This window comes from Globicephala melas, chromosome 8 (assembly GCF_963455315.2).
Source record: "Globicephala melas chromosome 8, mGloMel1.2, whole genome shotgun sequence".
NCBI classification, from domain to species: Eukaryota; Metazoa; Chordata; class Mammalia; order Artiodactyla; family Delphinidae; genus Globicephala; species Globicephala melas.
The window spans coordinates 14,980-33,197 of NC_083321.1; the positions used below are offsets into that span (position 1 = coordinate 14,980).

The 18,218-nt window shown below is 56.7% G+C and overlaps 1 protein-coding gene across 2 annotated transcripts; it reads left to right on the top strand.

The window, feature by feature from the left end:
- Window positions 1-14,117: 14,117 nt before the first annotated feature.
- Window positions 14,118-16,819, top strand: CIMAP1A (ciliary microtubule associated protein 1A). 2 transcript variants are annotated; one of them, XM_030850816.2, is made up of 6 exons: window positions 14,118-14,226; window positions 14,397-14,597; window positions 15,078-15,179; window positions 15,323-15,444; window positions 16,269-16,409; window positions 16,730-16,819. In XM_030850816.2, the coding sequence occupies exons 1-6, from the start codon at window positions 14,118-14,120 to the stop codon at window positions 16,817-16,819; spliced, it is 765 nt and encodes a 254-aa protein (XP_030706676.1). The 2 variants fall into 2 exon arrangements, with proteins under 2 accessions (XP_030706676.1, XP_060160349.1); XM_060304366.1 differs by lacking the exon at window positions 16,269-16,409.
- The last annotated feature ends 1,399 nt before the right edge of the window (window positions 16,820-18,218 follow it).

Consider the following 18,218-nt stretch of genomic DNA (forward strand, 5'->3'; position numbering starts at 1 on the left):
CCCTGGTAGGGGGGCCCTTCAGATTCCAGGGCCCCAAGATCCTCCCCACCGACTTCTGCCCCCAACTGCAAAGTCGGGGACCAAGAGACCCCCTCCCCGGCTTCTTTGTCCTTGGAGGCTCCCAGAATTCCCTGAAGCTGTTATACTCAGGGTTTATTATGGTGAAGGATGCAAGTTAAAATCAGAGAGGACAGGGGGACGAGCAGGGTCCAGCCTCCTCGGCTGTGGCAGCCCAGGGAAGCCCACCTGAGTCCTGAAGTGCAGGGTTTATTGGGGTCTGTCACGTCAATGTGGGGACCGCCATGTGCCTGACCTTGGCCTCCAGCCCCCGGGGGGAATCGGGAAGCCCCACCGTGTATCATGCTGTCAGCACAGACCAGCCTGGAGCGAGGCCCACGGAGCACGGACACTCCCGTCAGACTCAAGGTGACCTCTGGAGCCAGGACAGAGGCCCGGCCTCTCTGTGGGCAGGTGAACCCACACCGCACAGACCCTGGTGCAGTGCCCGTTCCGCGTGGTCAGCTGGGTGCACGCGGGTCAGCCAGTGTCTGTGTGTCTCAGCCTGTAACCACAGACCACGCTGCCCTGCTCTGCTCACAAGAGCGAGGCCAATGGAGGGACAATAGGGGTGGGAACAAAGCCGGGTTATGATCCAGCTGGGTGAGAAAGGGTCCAAGGAGCGAGAACCCGGCTGCCCTTGCCTGGTGAGCCGAGAGCTGACGTCCACCCTGTGGGCAGCCCCTCTCTCCACGTCCCGAGGTAAGGCTGCCTTTCCTGCACCCTGGGGCAGGGTCATGCCTGTGTATACAGCAGGACACACAGCAGTGCACGCAGCAGGCCTGACGCCTGCCCTTGCCATGTACTTGGGGGCTTGCTGAGGGTGGAACATCCCGACAGGACACGGGCCGGCCCCGGGGAGGATGTAGGGGTGAAGCGTTTGGGAGCCTCTGGAGGGGATCCTCACCTGTCTGCACAGGTGGACTGAGGACACAGACCAAGGGTGGGCAGGCAGGGAGCCCAGGAAGGGTCCTGGGTCATCCCTGAGGCTGGAGGAGGGGTGTGGAGCTGGGGGTGACGACGGTGGGGACGACGGGCTGATCGCCGGACAGTGTGGAGAGGGACCATCCAAGGCAGCGGGGAAGGTGAAGACTGTGCCGGATGGAAGGACGGAGAGACCAGCAGGCGGCGCTGTGGGGCGGGATCAGGGCTGCTCCCTGCAGGGCGGCGCCCAAGCCCCACAGGGCTGGAAACCACCCAGTGTCCAGCAGGCGGCGCTGTAGGCGCGGGATCAGGGCTGCTCCCTGCAGGGCGGCGCCTAGCCCCGCGCCGCTGGAAGCCACTGGTGTCCAGGCCAGACCCCCGCCAGGAAGAGAAAGGAAACCCTGTCTACACTGCTGAAAACACCAGTGCGGGACGTTTGCCCTCCTCTTCAGCTGGCGGGGAAACAGGCAAATTGAAGTGGAGGTGGGAAATGTGGGTGCTTGGAGCCTGGAGAGGAGGGTTCCTGAGGGGGTGAGGCCACAGGGTGCAGGAGAGGGACAGGGGGTGGGCAGGGGGACGGGCAGTGAGTGTCCAGCACTGGAGCACGTGCATCCTCGCTTGGGCCGGCCCCCCTCCCCCAAAGGCTGGGTCTATTAACACAGGGGACCCTGGAAGGGGGTTTGCTGTGTGGCTGGTTCACTGAAGCTGGGTGTCTGTGGGCACATGGGGCAGTCTTAAGCCCCTGTGAAGACATTGTTCTCTCCAGGGAAATGAGGTGGACACTCAATCCCTGATCTGTGGATGGTCTAGTCCTCTGGGTGTCTTGTCTCTTCTTGGGGGTCACTGGGGCTTTATCCTCACTCCGTGGGGTACAGGAGGGGAGGGATGCACACGCCCCGGGCTCACTGTGCCTGGGCTCCTGGGGAGGACCTCTCTGGCCCACATGTTCACAGCCCTCAGTCACCCCTGCTCGACACCCACCCTCCAGAGACTCGGTAAGAGGACCTGCCCCGTGAAACGCGGCGCCTGGGTCGGGGGGCTTGTGGGTCCCTTCTCAGATGGCCACACTCAGGTCTCGGGGTGGGGTGGGGTGGCCTGTGGCCACTCGCCGAGGTCACCACGCCACTGCAGCTCCTTTCTGCGGCCTGAGGTGCCCCATGGATGGCTGGGTGAGGGGGGAAGGTCGCCGTGACGGGGGTGTGTGGATCAGGAGTCCTGGGCCCTGAGTCCCTCCCCGAGGAGGAGTGGGGGTCATGCCCAGAGCGGGGGCAGCCGGTGACGGTCCTGGGTGTCAGCAGGCACAGCGCCACGCCCCGCAGGCCGGGTGTGGGATTCCTGTGGCCCCCGCACAGAACAGCAGACAGGGGGCGGGGTTGGGACAGGGGGCACTTCCTCTCAGGCCTGGAGCCCGAGGTCAAGGTGCTGGGGACCCGCTCCTCCACGGGTTCTGAGGTCAGTCAGTCCCAGGCCACTCCCAGCCCCGTCTCCATCTCTGCCGTCACATCGCCTTCTCCCCTGTGTGTCTGTGTCCAAATTCCCCCCATGAGGACCCCCCGCACACAGGTCAACCTGGGCAGCTCTGTGGTGGCCCATCTGCACACAAAGTCCCAATCTGAGGTCCCAGGGAGTCCATCTTCCCGGGGGAAGATGTGGGCGGCGGGGGGGCCTCCAAGGCCGGAATCCAGGAGCCTCACAGAGGAAGAGGTATCCTGACTCAGGGAGGACAGATGGACAGGCAGAGGCGGGAGGGAGGCCAAGTGGGCGGTCACCCCTGTCCTCTGGGGGATGAGGAGTCTCTAGAGGGCCGGGCTGGAGCTGGCGGGCAGGATGCAGAGGTCAGAGGCAGGCGGCCTGGTCTGGGATGTGTGGGGTCACATAGGGCAACCATAACCCAGTCCCAGCCCTAATGCTAACCCTTCAAACCACCAACACCAAGCCAAATCTAATCAAGTCACACAAATACGTCATAAAAAAGAAAAGTACAGCAGTACACCTCACAAATATAAACGCAAGGATCCTCCACAAAATCAGAGCAACACGAAACCAACAGAACATTAAACGGATGATGCCATAAGCAAGTATCTCCACACCGGAAATGCTAGGGTGGCCAACACATTAAACCTAAGCAGTGGGGCTTCCCTGGTGGCGCAGTGGTTGAGAGTCCGCCTGCCGATGCAGGGGACGCGGGTTCGTGCCCCGGTCCGGGAGGATCCCACGTGCCGCGGAGCGGCTGGGCCCGTGAGCCATGGCCGCTGAGCCTGCGCGTCCGGAGCCTGTGCTCCGCAACGGGAGAGGCCACAACAGTGAGAGGCCCGTATACTGCAAAAAAAAAAAAAAAAACTAAGCAATGTATTGAACAACTATAAAGATGTGAAGTAAAAACACATGATCGTATCAATTACTGCAGAAAAAGCTATAATCAAAATCCAGCGCTATTTCATGATACAAACACTCAAGAAAGTAGGAATAAAAGGAATTTTGTTCAATATGAAAAAGAGTAGCATACAAAGCCACAGCAAACACCATGCTCCATGTTAAAAACTGCAAGATTTACTCCTGAAATCAGCAACAAGGCCAGGAAGCTGGCCTCCACCACCGATAATAGTGTACTGGAAGTTCTACCCAGAGTTTTGAGGGAAGAAACCAAAGGCATCCATATGTGAATGGAAAAATTAAAACTGTGCCTATTCACAGAGCATAGGTCACATCATCTTACATATAAAACTACCTATAATCAGCAAAGAAATTATTTGAGCTAATTAAGCAAAGTTATAGAACAAAATATCAATTCATGAAAATCTGTCTTATATGTATACGCTAGCAAAAAATAATCTGAAAAAGAATTTATGAAAACAATTCCATTTTTAATAATGTCAACATCAATATTTAGGAGTATATTTAATCAAGGTACAAGACTTGTTTTATGTATGTAAATTTGTACGTTTGAAATTACTGGAAAGTAAATTACTTTTCAAAACATCATGTACGTCAATAGCACGCCAGAAAAGCAGAGAAAACATCAAACTTCCATATAGAAGCCAAGCTTTACCCAGATCCAGTTCACCCAAAGTCCACATGTCATTTAGAGGCACTGGGGGAAGGTTATATTAGGAGCCACTGTCCTCCGTGTTGTGGACGACCTGGATACGGTAGAAACAGTGGGATTTTGGAATTCCAATTTTCCACTTCATTCCACAAAAAAACTATTAGAACTAATAAATGAATTCAGTAAAGTTGCAAAATCAATACACAGAAATCAGTTGCATTTCTAAACACTAATAATGAACCATCAGAAAGAGAAAGAAGGCAACCCTATTTACACCTGCATCAAAAAGAACAAAATACCTGGGAATAAAGTTAACCAAGGATGTGAAAGACCTGCACACTGAAAACTTTAAGACATTGATGGAGAAATTGAAAAACACACCAATAAATGGAAAGACATTCTGTTCTCAGTGGACGGAAAAATTAATATTGTTAAAATACCCATTCTACCCAAAGCAATGGACACAGTGAATGCAATCCCTCCCAAAATTCCATGGTATTTTCCCCCAAAATAGAGCAACTCCTCCTAGTATCTGTGTGGAAGCACAAAGGACCCCAAATAGCCAAAGCAACCCTGAGAAAAGAGAACAGGCTGGAGGCATCTCCCTCCCTGACTTCACACTATGTTATGAAGCTACAGTCACCAAAACAGCGTGGAATTGGCACAAAAACAGGCACACGGACCAGAGCAACAGAATAGAGAGCCCAGAAATAAACTCACAGGTATGTGGTCAGTTAACTCACAAGAAAGGAGCCAAGAACATGCGCCAGGGAAAGGACAGTCCCCTCAATAAACGGTGCTGGGAAAACCGGACGCCACACGCCAAAGAACAACTCTGCGCCCTGTCTACACCACATACACAAACTGGCTAAAACCCACAATTTTCCACATCAGCTCCTTCCCCTCCTGGGTCCTCTGAAGATGGAGCCCCTCCGCGGTCAGCCACGCACAGGAACCTTCTCCCCACCTTCCCTCACCTCTTCTCCAGCTGCACTGCTTCCTGGCAGGTCCTGAGGGGACCCGGCTCCTGTCAGTGTCGATGTGACCCCACACTATCCCAGAGCTGAAGCCCTGGATGGCCCTGATGAGACCCAGATCCCATCAGCTGTGTACAAACCCAACTCTGAGTGTGGGACACGGGTCAGCAACGTGGGCTACACGCCCCCATGGGCCATCAGGGAAGTGCAGACCATGCACGCTCACAGTTCAGCGAGACCCCACTCCCAGTGGGCAGATCGGCTACACACACTAGCCTTTGGAATTTCAAACTGAAATGCAGTCAAATACCCTGCCGTTGAAAGGATGGAGTTACAATTTACAGCCACTGTTCTCCAGATCCCAAGGAGTACTGAGACCATGCAGGGTTGCAATGAAATGCTATTTTCTTTTATTCATGGGAGCATAGCTGAAGATTTCCCAGTTTTGCAAAATATACCTTAGGGGACTACAAGACGGAACAGAGCTCTGATCACCCATACTTAATTATTCACTGTCAGTTTGTGAAATATCAAGCAAACAGCAAACCAATGCAGAACAGTCTCTCATGGTCGCAGTTCCCTAGGCCCAGAAAAGGAGAGTCCCAATCAATGGCCCGTCAGTCAGAGACGAAACCAAAGGACCAAGCTTGAATCCAAAGGGGAGAAACCCAACCAATGCCCCATCAGACATGGGGCCAAACGACCAAGCCTTGGTCCCAACCAGTGCTCTGCAGTAAGCCGAGCCAAAGCAATAGGGAAGAACACCCTGGTGTCATCACACGTGAGCTCCATTCCCAGAGACGTCTCAACCGCCCAATGCAAGTCCTGATACACACATACACACAGACAACAAATACAACCACACAGACAAGAGATCCGATGAGGCGCGGTCCAAAAATTCCATTCCCACTCCCAGATGGAGGCCTCCAAACAGATTGGCCCGGCTCCTAAAAGACAAACGGGCCCAGAATGGTTCACAACAAGCCCAGGGAGGCTCACTGCTCGCAATGGAATGAACCCAGATGGAACGGGTAGAATTCCCAGGCTGTGCAGGGTGGAGTGAATCAGCCCCAAATGACACGGAGTGTGGACTGGAGAGCTCAGGACATTCCTCATCTCCAGACAGCCTTGGGCCGGGATGGTCAGTGTCTGTCAGGGAGAGTCCCTTCGAGTTCCCTGGAGCAAAATGAGCTCTGGCAGCCGCTGGGGACTCAGGGAAGGGGATGCCCCGGCTGGGGTCCACCCACCATGGATACAGACTCCTGGCTGGCTCGACAGAATTGTTGTCAAACCCAAGTTCATGTGCCCAACACACAGTGAGGACAAACAAACTGAAACGTCAGAGTTTGGAGCAGAGAAAGGTTTACTGCAAAAGCCAAGCAAGAGAACAGGTGGCTCGTGCTCAAAAAACTGGAACTCCCTGATGGTTTGGGGGGAAGAGTTTTTAAAGGCAAAATTTGGGGTGAGGGCTGCAGTGTGTGATTTTCTTCTGATTGGCTGGTGGTGAGGTAACAGGGTGGTGCTCCAGGATTCTTGTGCTCAGCCAGAATTTACCATCCTCCGCTGGTTGGGGGCCTTAGTTCCTGCAGAAGAACTCAGAGACATATTGTTATGTACATCTCTCGAGGAGGAACCAGGACCCTGCCTTATGCTGCTCTATTATTAGCTGACTGCTCCTCCTTTATTTCAGTATTCCCTCCCCTCCCTAGTTAGTAACTGTTTGAATCTGTCCTTTGGAACTCTGGGAATGTCCAGGAGGCTGAAGCCTTTTTCCTACAAACAAGAAACAGGGGACACGGAGAGGCTTTTGTAGCCAGGAGGGCCCCTCCTGCTTGGTTTCAATATTTTTCATCGTAACTTGATGAATACTTATTGATAAAGATATATGTAATTTGAATACAATGATGATGATGTAAAAAAAAAGACTTTTTTTTTAGCTTTATTACGAACAAAAATGTTAGCTCTAAACCATATAAGGTCTAGGCCATTTTCCGATATGATAGTTACCCAGGGGAGGAGTCCTGCTAAGAGAATTTGACTACCGAATGAACTCTCGGTGTTTCTACAAGAAAAGCAGCCGTGTTCAGTCCTGCCTCATTAACAAGTGAATCAGACAGTCTGACGTACTGACTTGTCTGATATCTTCAGTATTTAATAACCTTAGTATTTCTGTCCCAGAACGGAATGTCACATATTTTCATGAGGGCACCTAAGGTCATAGGGCACAAGTAAATGTTCAAGAACTAGAAGAACAGAGCCTTTGCAGGTTGCGGTGATGAGTTCCATAATTTAACAAATGTGATCTTGGTATTTGCACGTCTCTGAAAATTATGAACCAAACACGTTATGAATTGATAGAACCCGGTGGGTTTTTTTTTTTTTTAAGAACATTTTGACTGTAATTTTCCATCAGAACAAGATCCATGACTAGAACGTTAATGAATGCAGAATCTATTTGTCCCTCCCCGTTAGCCAAATGCAACCTGAAGACAGAAGGCTGGGAGCCTCCTGGGGCTCAGGGTGAGATAAAGCCGAGGGGAGCGTGGTCTGAGGACCACGGGGAAGCCTGCAGCACTAGTGCTAGGGGGTGGCTTTTGTTGTGCTGTGTTCTGCTTCCAGATGGGTGACGTTACAGCAGGAGTAGATGCTGGTGATGTTACCGAGTCCAAGCTCGCTCCGCTCACCGCACGACAAGCCAGTAAATCGGAGACGAGGCGCGGAGGCAAGGAGCACGACATCATTCGGAAAGCCTGCAGACGGAGAAGATGGCGGACTCGGTGCCCCCAACCATCTTATGAGGGATCTGGGTGCCACTTTCTTTTATAGGATCAGAGAGGGAGGGGCGGTGAGGAAGTAAAGTCAAAAGGACTATCAGTCTTGCAAAACGGGTGAGGGGATGTGTTACTTTCTTCTTTCTTGCGGCCATTCACAGGTAGGCAGGGTCAGATTGTCTCCCTGTGAGCTGAACAGAGGCACTTTAACATTCAGGCAGAGGGTTCCCTGAGGCAGGCCATTATGTATGATTATAGTAACAAAAGCAACGAAAAGCAAAGGTTAACGTCAAAGAAACAGATCCAACATGGAAACAGAATTGGCTCTTCCCTGTTACACTGAGAACGATGCAGTAGAGATAAAAACATGATACTGCAGAAAGAGATGACAAAGCCTTCATGTGGGGAGAAGTAACCATGCCATTGGTATGCCTGAAGACAGGTCCTCTCTTGCAACAGGAAGAAACACAAACCTGGAAATGAAGGCAGGTTGATAGATTTGGTGATAAGACTATGTGTAGTTTTTTTCTGACCTATTCAGTTTCTGAGGCCCAGAGGGTAAGACAGGAGGGGCAGTGTGACAATAGCCATCTCAAAGTATGAGAGGACACCCATCCTGGGAATCTAGAAGTCGTGGGCAGCACTAAGACCCCACCCAAGGCGAGGTCTTGACATGAGGTCAGCACACCCTGCTGAGTGGGCAAGTGGAGAGGAAGAGGTGGAGTTATCCAGTGTCGGGGGAGAGGTGGGACAGGAAGGGGGTTTGACCGTGAGCGAGGGAATGTTCTTAACCACGGTGCGGTAGATCCAGGCCAGGTGGACTGGATGTGGGTAGGACTGTGACGGTTGGCCAGAGCAGTTCCTGAGTAACTGCTGCGCACCAGAGGCAGCGAGCTGAGGGAAAGGACGTGGCCAGAGGCAGGGGCACCTGAAAAAGAAATTGAGCAGGGAGTGCAGTCATTGGTATTGCAAAGACCAGGGGATAACCTTGACAGTGACTGACTGAAGCGGGTGGAGGGCAACACCACAGGAGGGGAGGAGGCCAGGGGAACGAAGGTCAAGGTGTGGGGTGGGCTAGGTATGTGCATAGCAGAGTCACCAAGAATGGTACCTGGAGGAGTGAGCAGAGCAAGACAGAACTGAGGCTCAAATCCTCAGCAACCATGAGAGATTGTTGGGGATTCCGTAACTGACGGCGCCTGTGAAGGGCTGCAGGAGCAACGTTCAATAGCATGTGATTCCAGGGGCCCGGCGTTTGGGGAAAAAGAAAAAGCGCAATCCAAACATAGTAAAGGGGGGCACCCAGCCCACCTCCAGGTGGGGCAGCCGTTTTGTTGCGGGAGGGGGCGGCAGATCACTCTCAGAGACTGAGACTGTCTTTGCCAATAGTTTATTCAACACAGGTTCACGGCAGGAGTTACGATAACTGCTCAAGCCAGTAGCATACAGGATAATGTCTCTTTACAATAAGGCAATAAAGACATAACATAATCCAAACAAGCGACAGGTTAATTACACTGTTGTCCCACACAAGGGGAGATGACAGGAATAAAGTCCACATTTAGTCGAGGTGTACCTTTTCTGTGAGATTCTCGAGAGAGTCGGCTTAACCAGCCAGGAGCCGGCATCCAGTGCCCTGTTGCTAGGGAGTGACCCTGACACAGCTCACTTCATTCTTAAATCAAAACAACTTTTCTTCCAAAAAAAACTGTTTTTGGTCTTGGTCATAAAACAACTGGTGGATTAAAACAATTTCACTCAAGTCATAAAAAAGTGCATTTGAAATCGTATCAAACCAACACACAGCACTCTGGAGACTGGGAGAAAAGTGCAGAGGAAGGGGAATAAATGCTGAGCGGGCGGTCTCCACTGGGGCCGGAGGGATTCAGAAGGGCAGATATCCAGGCCCTGCCCCCGGAACCCTGCTTCCATGGGTCTGGACTATGTCACAGCCCAGGGACAGCGCCTTTACACATCTCTCCAGGTGGCCCAGCAAGCAGCCAGAGGACCACTAAGTTAAAGAAGATGATGTGGGTCCATCAAAGCATAATCAGAGCAAGGCCTGTCCCACTGACCAGAACCCCCTGGGCCTTTGGGGACGGGGAGGGGCTCAAATTTGCCGAAAGCAGTCTCACTCATGAAGCCACAGTGCTTTGTTACAGACGACCTCATTACGCGCTCTCTCTTACATTCTTGGAGTTGTGAGCAGAAGTAGGTTATATCGCCCGTGGATTTCCTCTCACGTTAGCAAAGGGGACTACAGACTACTTGTTATAAACAGACACTCAGTGGATGAGAGGCTCTGAGTACTCAGAGGACACAGGACAAGGGTCTGTGGTCTGTGACAGACTCAGGGACAGCTGGGGGCAAGTGAGGGGCAGGGTGACAAGCAGAGGCAGGGTAACCAATCCGGACAAGGTTGATCTGGAGGTGTCAGTACTGAATGAGGAGCCCCTGGGGGCCAGGTAGGGCCTGAAACCCTGGATCCTCACAGGGGCCCTGTGGAGAGTGGGCCTGTCCTGCAGGATGCCATTGGCCACCAGGTGGCAGCATGGGACAGGAGAAGAGGGCCCACGGCGTAAAGGCCAGACTGCAGCACTGCTCTAGGGGCCGTCTAGTCATGGGCCCAGGTGTTGCAGCCCCCTTTCTCCATCATAGCACTGGACTGTCTCCCCCAGATCCTAGACTTCCCCAGGCTGGATGACCACAGAAGGAAGCTGAGTCAGACTGCAGCCCCTCCTCACTTCCTGCAAGTGACTGTAATCCCACCAGGTCCCAGAGACGGCCCAGCTCCTCGCCCCTCAGTCACTCTCAGGCCCACCCTCCATCCCCTGGAGGCTGCTGCCCACTTCGGGCCTCCTGTGGCCCTGGGCCCATCTCCTACCGCCCAGATCTGCAGACCCCAGGAAGTCCCCCACCCCTGCCCCAGTGGAGACCTCCAGGCTGTCTCAGGTATCAGAGCCCAGCGCTGGCCCACAAAGCATGCTGAGTGGAGGGGGGATTCCTACCCCAAAAGAAAGGCCTGGGCCTAGCCCAAGAGCCTGCCACTCTCAGCCGCAAGCCAAGCGAGGCCAGAGGCCCTCAGCATCCCCAGCCACACCACCCTTCCTTGCTGACCAGGCTCCCGTCGCCCCCTTACCTCTGTGCACTCACCCCAAACGTTTGCCAAGCACCCCTCACACAGCACCCCAGGCCCCTTGCTGCTCGGCAACCACTGCTGGGCAGGGGGAGAGGACACACCCTCGGCTGCCCCACCGCTGCTCGCACTGGCTGCGTCCTGACGGGCAGGTCGGACCCGCCCCCGGGACAGGTGCCTGTGAGGCGTAAAGCAGGCCCAGGCGGCTCCTGAGGAGCCTGCGCGTCCGCCATGAAGGGGGGCGGCGCCCTCCTTGCTCGGTACCCGTGCTGAGTCTGTGCGCTGACAGGTGCTTCCAGCACATTCGGGGGGCTGGTGTCGGGGGAAATGGGCGGGAACGTGGGAAGCTAGAAATCCAGGCACTGGGCCCCGCAGTGATTGGTGCCCACCTTCCCAGGCACCCCAACCCACCTCCATCACAGAACACAGATGTGGACAATGACCCTGTTGCCCTTGGCGACCCCAGTCCCCAGGCAACCCTACCCCAACCCCAGCCCAGCTCAACCTCTCTCCCAGCCCCTGTGTCACCACCAAGCCCAATGTCACCAACCCAGCCCAGCCCAGGCTGACCCTGACCCCGATCCAAGCTCCAGGTCAGCCAACCTCACACGGAGGGGAAATTCCACTGAGTCAGAGGCTTGGCTTTCCTTCCTCAGTGACGCTAGGGAACCCAGAGCGGAAAGAGGCCGCTGAGGTTAGGGTGACGGGAGGGGTCTGCGGGCAGGTGGAGCTGAGGGATGTTTTGGAGGAAGATCTGGGGCAGGTGAGGGGGACATTGATGGGGAAGGTCTGGAGACCGCTGAGGTTAGAGGTGGGAGGTCTGGGGGTGGAGCTGGAAGGAGTCCTGACCTGGCCTCATCTCATCCCAACACAGGACTGGCCACGGGGGAGGACAACAACGAGTTTTTCATCGACTTCCTGCAAATGCTGCTGGTGGGATCTGCAGAGGAGCTCTGTGAGAGGCCCCTGGGCAAGTACGACGTCAGTACAGATGCCAAGGCAGCGGTAACCAAGCTCAAGTCCTGCACAGATGGCCTGCAGCCCATGCACAAGGCGGAGCTGGTCAAGCTGCTGGTACCGTGGCCAGGGGGGCACCCCACTCCCTAAAGGCCTGCAGCCCTAGCAGGACCCACAGTCCTACTCCTCAGGCCCTCCACCAAATGCCATAGCCCCTCATCACCCACCCAGTGCAGCAACCCCGTACCCCAGCACCCCACAGACAGCCTGACCTGCCTCAGCCAGCAGGGGTGGACATCCCAGACCTCATTGCCTGCAGAGCAGCCCTCAGCCTCCCCCTACATGCACATACATGCATACGCACACGCTCACACCTGACACACACACAAATGCAAACACACATGAGCACACCCCGCTTCCCCAGCTGCTGGAAGGGGACCGGCTGCCATGTCCAGAGCCCACCGTCCCCCCAGAGGCTGGCCTGGGCCTGTTTGCCTGATGGAGCCGTGGCTCTCTAGTTACTCATCACCGGGCACGGGAACCCCAGGCCTCTTGGCCCACACGTGTCTGCCTCCCGGGTGCAAGTGCTGGGCAGTCAGGACGATGCCTAGTGGACCCCAGATGTGGCTCCAAGCAGCCGTAGGACCAGCCGCACAGGCAACCGTGACGACGACACCCCTTCCACGTCCCTGTGCATGAATGTATCCTCAAGCCAGCCAATCAACAAAGCCTCCTGCAGCTCAGCCTCCGCCTCTCGTCTCTCCCCACCCTCAGGCACACAACTACAGGCTCACACATAGGATCATGTGAGCGGAGCACACACGTATAAGTAACCCCACACAGAGGGCAGACCCACCAACAGAAATCCAGGCAGACGCCCTTGTAGGCAGGTGGACAAAGCAAGACAGACAGATAGGCGAGACATGTAGACGCAGGGAGGCATCAGGACACAAGAAGGCCTGCGGAGGCAGAGGTCGGGGGCAGGGGCTCAGAGCGGGGAAGGGCAAAGAGCCCCCGAGAGAGGAAGTGGCCAGGGCTGAGGGAAGAGGCTGGGTGCTGGCGCTCTGCACCTGAAGTTATCATTTTGAGACAATAAATGCGCACATGACACGGGCCCAGGGGATGAGAAGCCGCCCAAGGGAAGGGGCGGAGCCCCAGCCGGAGCCCCAAGAAGGGCATGCTAACGAGGACACGCAGGGTCCGACGGGCGGGCACGGCCAGCGTGATGCAGCAGGGAGAGCGGGGTCAGGGAAAGGGCCCTCAGCAGAGCAGCAGCTTCCGATGCCAACTCCTGCCCCCACCCCAAACCAGGGCAGCCCTACTGCACCCTGGATCCCAGCATCCCCAACAGCCAGAGCCTTCTTGTGCCTCAGTTTCCCCAGCTCAGTCCTTCCCGGGCGCAGGACTGAGGAGGTTCAGCTCTGCCCGAGGACCTTACTCCTCGGCCACTCGGACTCTGGGTCCCATGGCCTCACCGTCCTAGTCCAGGACCTAGTTGTCCCCTTCCTGCCCTCTGCGCCTCTGGCCTGCACCCTGCAACAAGGAGCAAAGACCCGGGTCCCAAGCCAGGCATGGGCGGGGGGGCGGGTTCCACGGGCTGAGGCCATTGTCTCCATCACACGGACAGTGATCTAGAACCCACCACCCCACAGAGCCACATTCTAGAGCTCAGGGGCCGGGCCCCTTCCCCAGTTCTCGAAGCCCCCAGGGGGAGAGGAGAGAGAGGGAGAGGCCTTCCTCGCCATGCTCCTTTTCTGGGACTCCCTGGCACCGAGGCCAGTGCGACGGGATTGCCTCTGAGAAGGCTCGGTCCATAGGTTGCTCTGAGCATTTCTCCTGGACTAAGGAGGTGAGGGCCCCTCCAGAGCAGACCCCTGCTCAGCCCACGGCACAGTCTCACCCCAGAAGTTCCCCACCTTTGCCCACTGCTCCTTGCCCAGTCACGTCCAGGGTCCTCTGAGCCGGAAGCACCTGCGCAGACCCCCTCAGAGCCACTGTGGGGTGGCCCGTGAGCGCTGAAAGAGACATGGGCTTGTCCACGAGGCTCTGAGGCTCCTCCCCTTGCCGGGGGACGGGTTGGTGCGGCAGAATCTCCCACTGCTCTGAAGTCTGGGCCTCAACTCAAGACCCCACTGAGGAGGCTGTGGCCTGCAGTTCTGCCCCTCAGTGGGGGCAGAGGCAGTGATGGGGGTGGAGGGCCCAGGCCTCCTAGCACCTTGTCACCCTTCCATCCGTGGACAGAGCCAGGCATGGCGGAGGAGGTATGGGTGGGCACCTGGAGGCCCCATCGCCCCCGGGGACCCATCATGGCCCTCTACAGCAGCCCCGGACCCAAGTACCTGATTCCACCCACCACAGGTAAGCGCTTGGGAGCCTGGGAGGGGGCAGGAGCCAGGTCTGCAGGGAGCCCGGGGATGGCCAGGGCTCATCCCTGACTCCCAGCCCATCAACCCCTCTGGGGTCAATGGGGGGTCTGGGGGAGAAGGGCAGGGTCTGGCTCCAAGCTGCTCAGAGCCCCTGCCCCACAGGCTTTGTGAAGCACACGCCTGACAAGCTGCGTGCACCGGCCTACAGCTTCCATGGGGCCCCCATGCTCCTGGCAGAGAACTGCTCCCCGGGGCCCCGCTACAGCGTGAACCCCAAGATACTGAGGACTGGCAAGGACATCGGCCCCGCCTACTCCATCCTGGGGCGCTACTGCACTAAGACCACGCTGACCCCCGGCCCTGGTGACGGACTCTGGCCCAGCCCCAGCCCCGCCCCGCCCAACCCTGCTGGTGGCCACTGCAGGCCTGGCAGGGCCAGGGTGTGAGGGGTACAGCCATCCTCACCCTCCTGACCCACCTTTCTCCGCATGAAGGGATACCATCAGGCCTGGAGGTGGAGCTGTGACACCACTGCAGCCTCTGAGACCCTAGTGCCCTACTCTGACCTGGGCCTTCCTTGGCCAAAGTCACCGCACCAGGCCCAAGTCAGACTCGCCCTCCTTCTCAAAGCAGCCCCTGCCTCCCCCCAGCCCCTGCAGCCAGCATTTCCATCGTGGACACCCGTGCACAATCCCGGTCACCACTCACTGGGGCCCAGAGGCCCCAGGCCTGCGACGTCGCAGGTCTTCCTAGAACCGCCCGAGCAGGGCCGGGCACCTGTTTGCATCTGCTGGATGGTCCTCCCCGTCCCAGCACCCACACCATTCCTCCCCCCACCCTCAGGCCACTACTTTCCAGAGAAATCTACCAAGCATGTGTTCGACTCGGCGCCCAGCCACTCCATTTCTGCCCGAACCAAGACCTTCCGAGTGGACAGCACCCCAGGTCCGCCACAGCCCCGATGGCCCATGGCTGACCGGGTCGAGGATCCCGGGCAGGGCGGGTGAAGGGGTCTGGCCTGATGGGGGTGGAGACTCCGGGCACAGGATTCCGTCCAGCCTGAGACTCGGCACTTGTGCCCCCGACAGGCCCCGCTGCCTACATGCTGCCCGTGGTGATGGGGCCCCACACTGTCGGCAAGGCCTCCCAGCCCGCCTTCTCCATCAAGGGCCGCAGCAAGCTGGGCAGCTTCAGCGACGACCTGCACAAGGCAAGGGTCACCCGGCTCGGGCAGAGCACTGCTACCCCTAGAGAGACGGCCCTCGGGCCCCTTCCCCCAGAACCTAGGACCCACCAGCCTGAGCCCCATCCTCCCGAAGCCCCTCAGCTCCTTCATCCTCTTGGAGCCTGCCACACGTCTGTCCCTACCCCCACGGGTTTACATCCCAGAGGTGAGGAGGGGCAGACAGTGGAGGAGGACGAAGAGGCCGAGGCTCGGCACGGAGACCGATGGTGCTGGGGAGAGACGAACACCTCAACACCCAGTGTGTGGGTGCTGCCTGAGTGGGGTGCCGCCTGAGGGGCGAGGAGCAGTGTGAGACATGGTGGCATGCAGGAAGAAGCTGAGAAGAGGAGAAAAATAAGCTGTGACATATTTGGGGGAGGAGGGTTCTGGCTGCAGAAACAGCCAGTGCAAAGGCCCTGAGGTGCTTGTGTACCCGGGAGCTTGGGGAGCCTGGGGAGACTGGCAAGGTGGCATCACAGCACCGCTGACCTCACCAGCCCAAGGCCCTTGAGTCCGCAACTAGGAAGAGTCCTCTCTCACACACACTCATGGAAGGGACAAGTCTGGGGCTGGCACAGACTGGGGTGTCATTGCCACGGCCAGGCTGAAGGGAAGGTGACATCCCACACAGAGAAGGGCCCCACAGCACTAGGGTACTGTCACATGGTGTGGCCATCGTTTGGAGACAGAAGAGTCCCCTGACACACAGTGACTTGGGGCCTGAAACCCAGTGTCTGATGCCAGCCCCTGCCCTCTGGGGTCACACGCCCTGGCAGGCCGAGCCTGTGTGAGCCTCTTTCACCGCCCAGACCCCAGGTCCCGCAGCCTACCGCCAGACCGATGTCCAGGTGACCAAGTTCAAGGCTCCACAGTACACCATGGCTGCCCGAGTGGAGCCCCCGGGGGACAAGACCCACAAGCCAGGACCGGGAGCCCACAGCCCTGAGAAGGTCTGGCAAGAGTACTGCCCCGAGGGGTGGGGTGGGGACGGGTCTGTAAGCCGACAAGGGTCACGGGGGCCAGGCACCATCAGAACACTGCGTTCCAGCACCAGCCTTCCCCAGCCGGCAGGCTCTGGGTCCCCAGTGTCCCCAAACACTGGTGACGGTGAGCGCTGCCGAGTGTCACCACACACCAGGCTCTGAGAGGGGCTTCCTGCTGGTCACCTTGGCCGGCGGTTTAGGGGGTACAGCAGCCCCAGCCCCAGTGAGGGCAGAGCCTGCAGGGTGGGGGCAGGGGTGCCGGCCCCTCACAGCCTCTCCTCTCCCAGGTGACAGTGACCAAGCCCCGCGCCCCGATCGTCACCTTTGGCATCAAGCATTCTGACTACATGACACCCCTGGTCGTGGACGTGGACTAGCCCTGGCCCCGCCCCACCCGTCACGCTAACTAAGCCTCTGCACATCATGTCCCCCCAACAACAGATTCCCTGAGCTGAGGGCTTTGGGCGGCTCCTCTACCAGCTGGGCTGCAGCCGGCCTGGCCCTGCAGGGCAGAGCATGCTTGCTCAGACAGTTGTGACCAGCTGTTTTTTCTATGCTTTCCCATTTGCTAAACGTGTTTCCTGCTGTGCCCAGATATACAATAAATCACGGATTCCGTTAGCGATGGTTTGCCTTGAGGGAGGATTAACATTTTCCAGAAAGGGGCCCCCACGGGCGATCATGCCAGCCCATGTCAGGTCCCACCCTAGCTTCCAGGGCCTGGGGTCTGAGCAGAGAGGAGGGCTCAGGAGCATCAGACGCTGCTATGCCTGCCCTTCTGATTCTGCCTTGAGCGCTGCCCTCCGCACCTTGCTGTATCCTCCAAAGACGGTCACACCTGCATTCGTCCCTTCCCGTGTGGTCCTCTCCCTGTGTGACTGCCTCTCCCCTGCTGAGATGGGGTCTGTGTCCCTCCCCTGGAATCTAGAGCCTGTGACCGTCCTGAATAAAGTGATGCTACGTGACTTCTGAAGCCAGGCCATGCAACATACAAAGAAAACAGCTTCTGCCTGGACGTCCCTCTTCTCTTTGCTCACTGTCACACCAGCCACCGTGTTGTAAGGAAGCTCAACACATGGCAACACAGTGAACCCAGCTGGGCCCCCAGCTCACACCAGCAATGACCTATAGATGTGTGTGAGCCTTCAGCAAGTGGCAGTGCCAGTCTCTTGTCTCCAAACGGAGACCTTAACATCACAGAGACAACTATCTCCGCTCTGCCTGTCTCAAACTCCAGCAGTAACCATGAGACATAAAGTATTACTGCAACTTTAAGTGACTACATTTGAAGGTGATCTGTTAAACATCAAAGATAATTCGGGAAGCATAAGATCTGTGCAGGGAAGGGGGTGTCTGAGCTGTGATGAAGAGGGGCATTTCCAGAGGATGCCCTGGAGTCCAAGGCCAGCCTTGAGGAATGAAGTCTAACCTTCACCCTAGCCCTGGGCAGGCAGCCCTGTCACCCCCGTGGGACTGTGGGCTGCAGCTGCACTAAGCATAGTACAGCTGCTGACCCTCACTCAGCTGTATCCGTGTCAGGCGACTTGTTCTAAACACCTCACCTGCATCCCTTTAATCCTGAAGAGGTAATGCTATCATCTGAGTCACAGAAACTTGCGCAAAGGAAGGTCCAGCAACAGGAAGTGGCAAGCTCACGTCTGCCCGCCTGAGGTGATGAGTGAGGAGGGGAGAAGGGACCCAGGAGAAGGAAAGCAGCAGAGTCCAGACCATTGGTGCCCACGGCCAGTTTATGGAGCAGAGTCAGTTCCAGACCAA

Coding starts and splice junctions, on each gene's coding strand:
- CIMAP1A (XM_030850816.2), top strand. CDS start 14,118: ATGGCGGAGGAGGTATGGGTGGGCACCTGGAGGCCCCATCGCCCCCGG. Junction 14,227..14,396: donor CCTGATTCCACCCACCACAG/GTAAGCGCTTGG, acceptor CCTGCCCCACAG/GCTTTGTGAAGCACACGCCT. Junction 14,598..15,077: donor CACGCTGACCCCCGGCCCTG/GTGACGGACTCT, acceptor CCCCACCCTCAG/GCCACTACTTTCCAGAGAAA.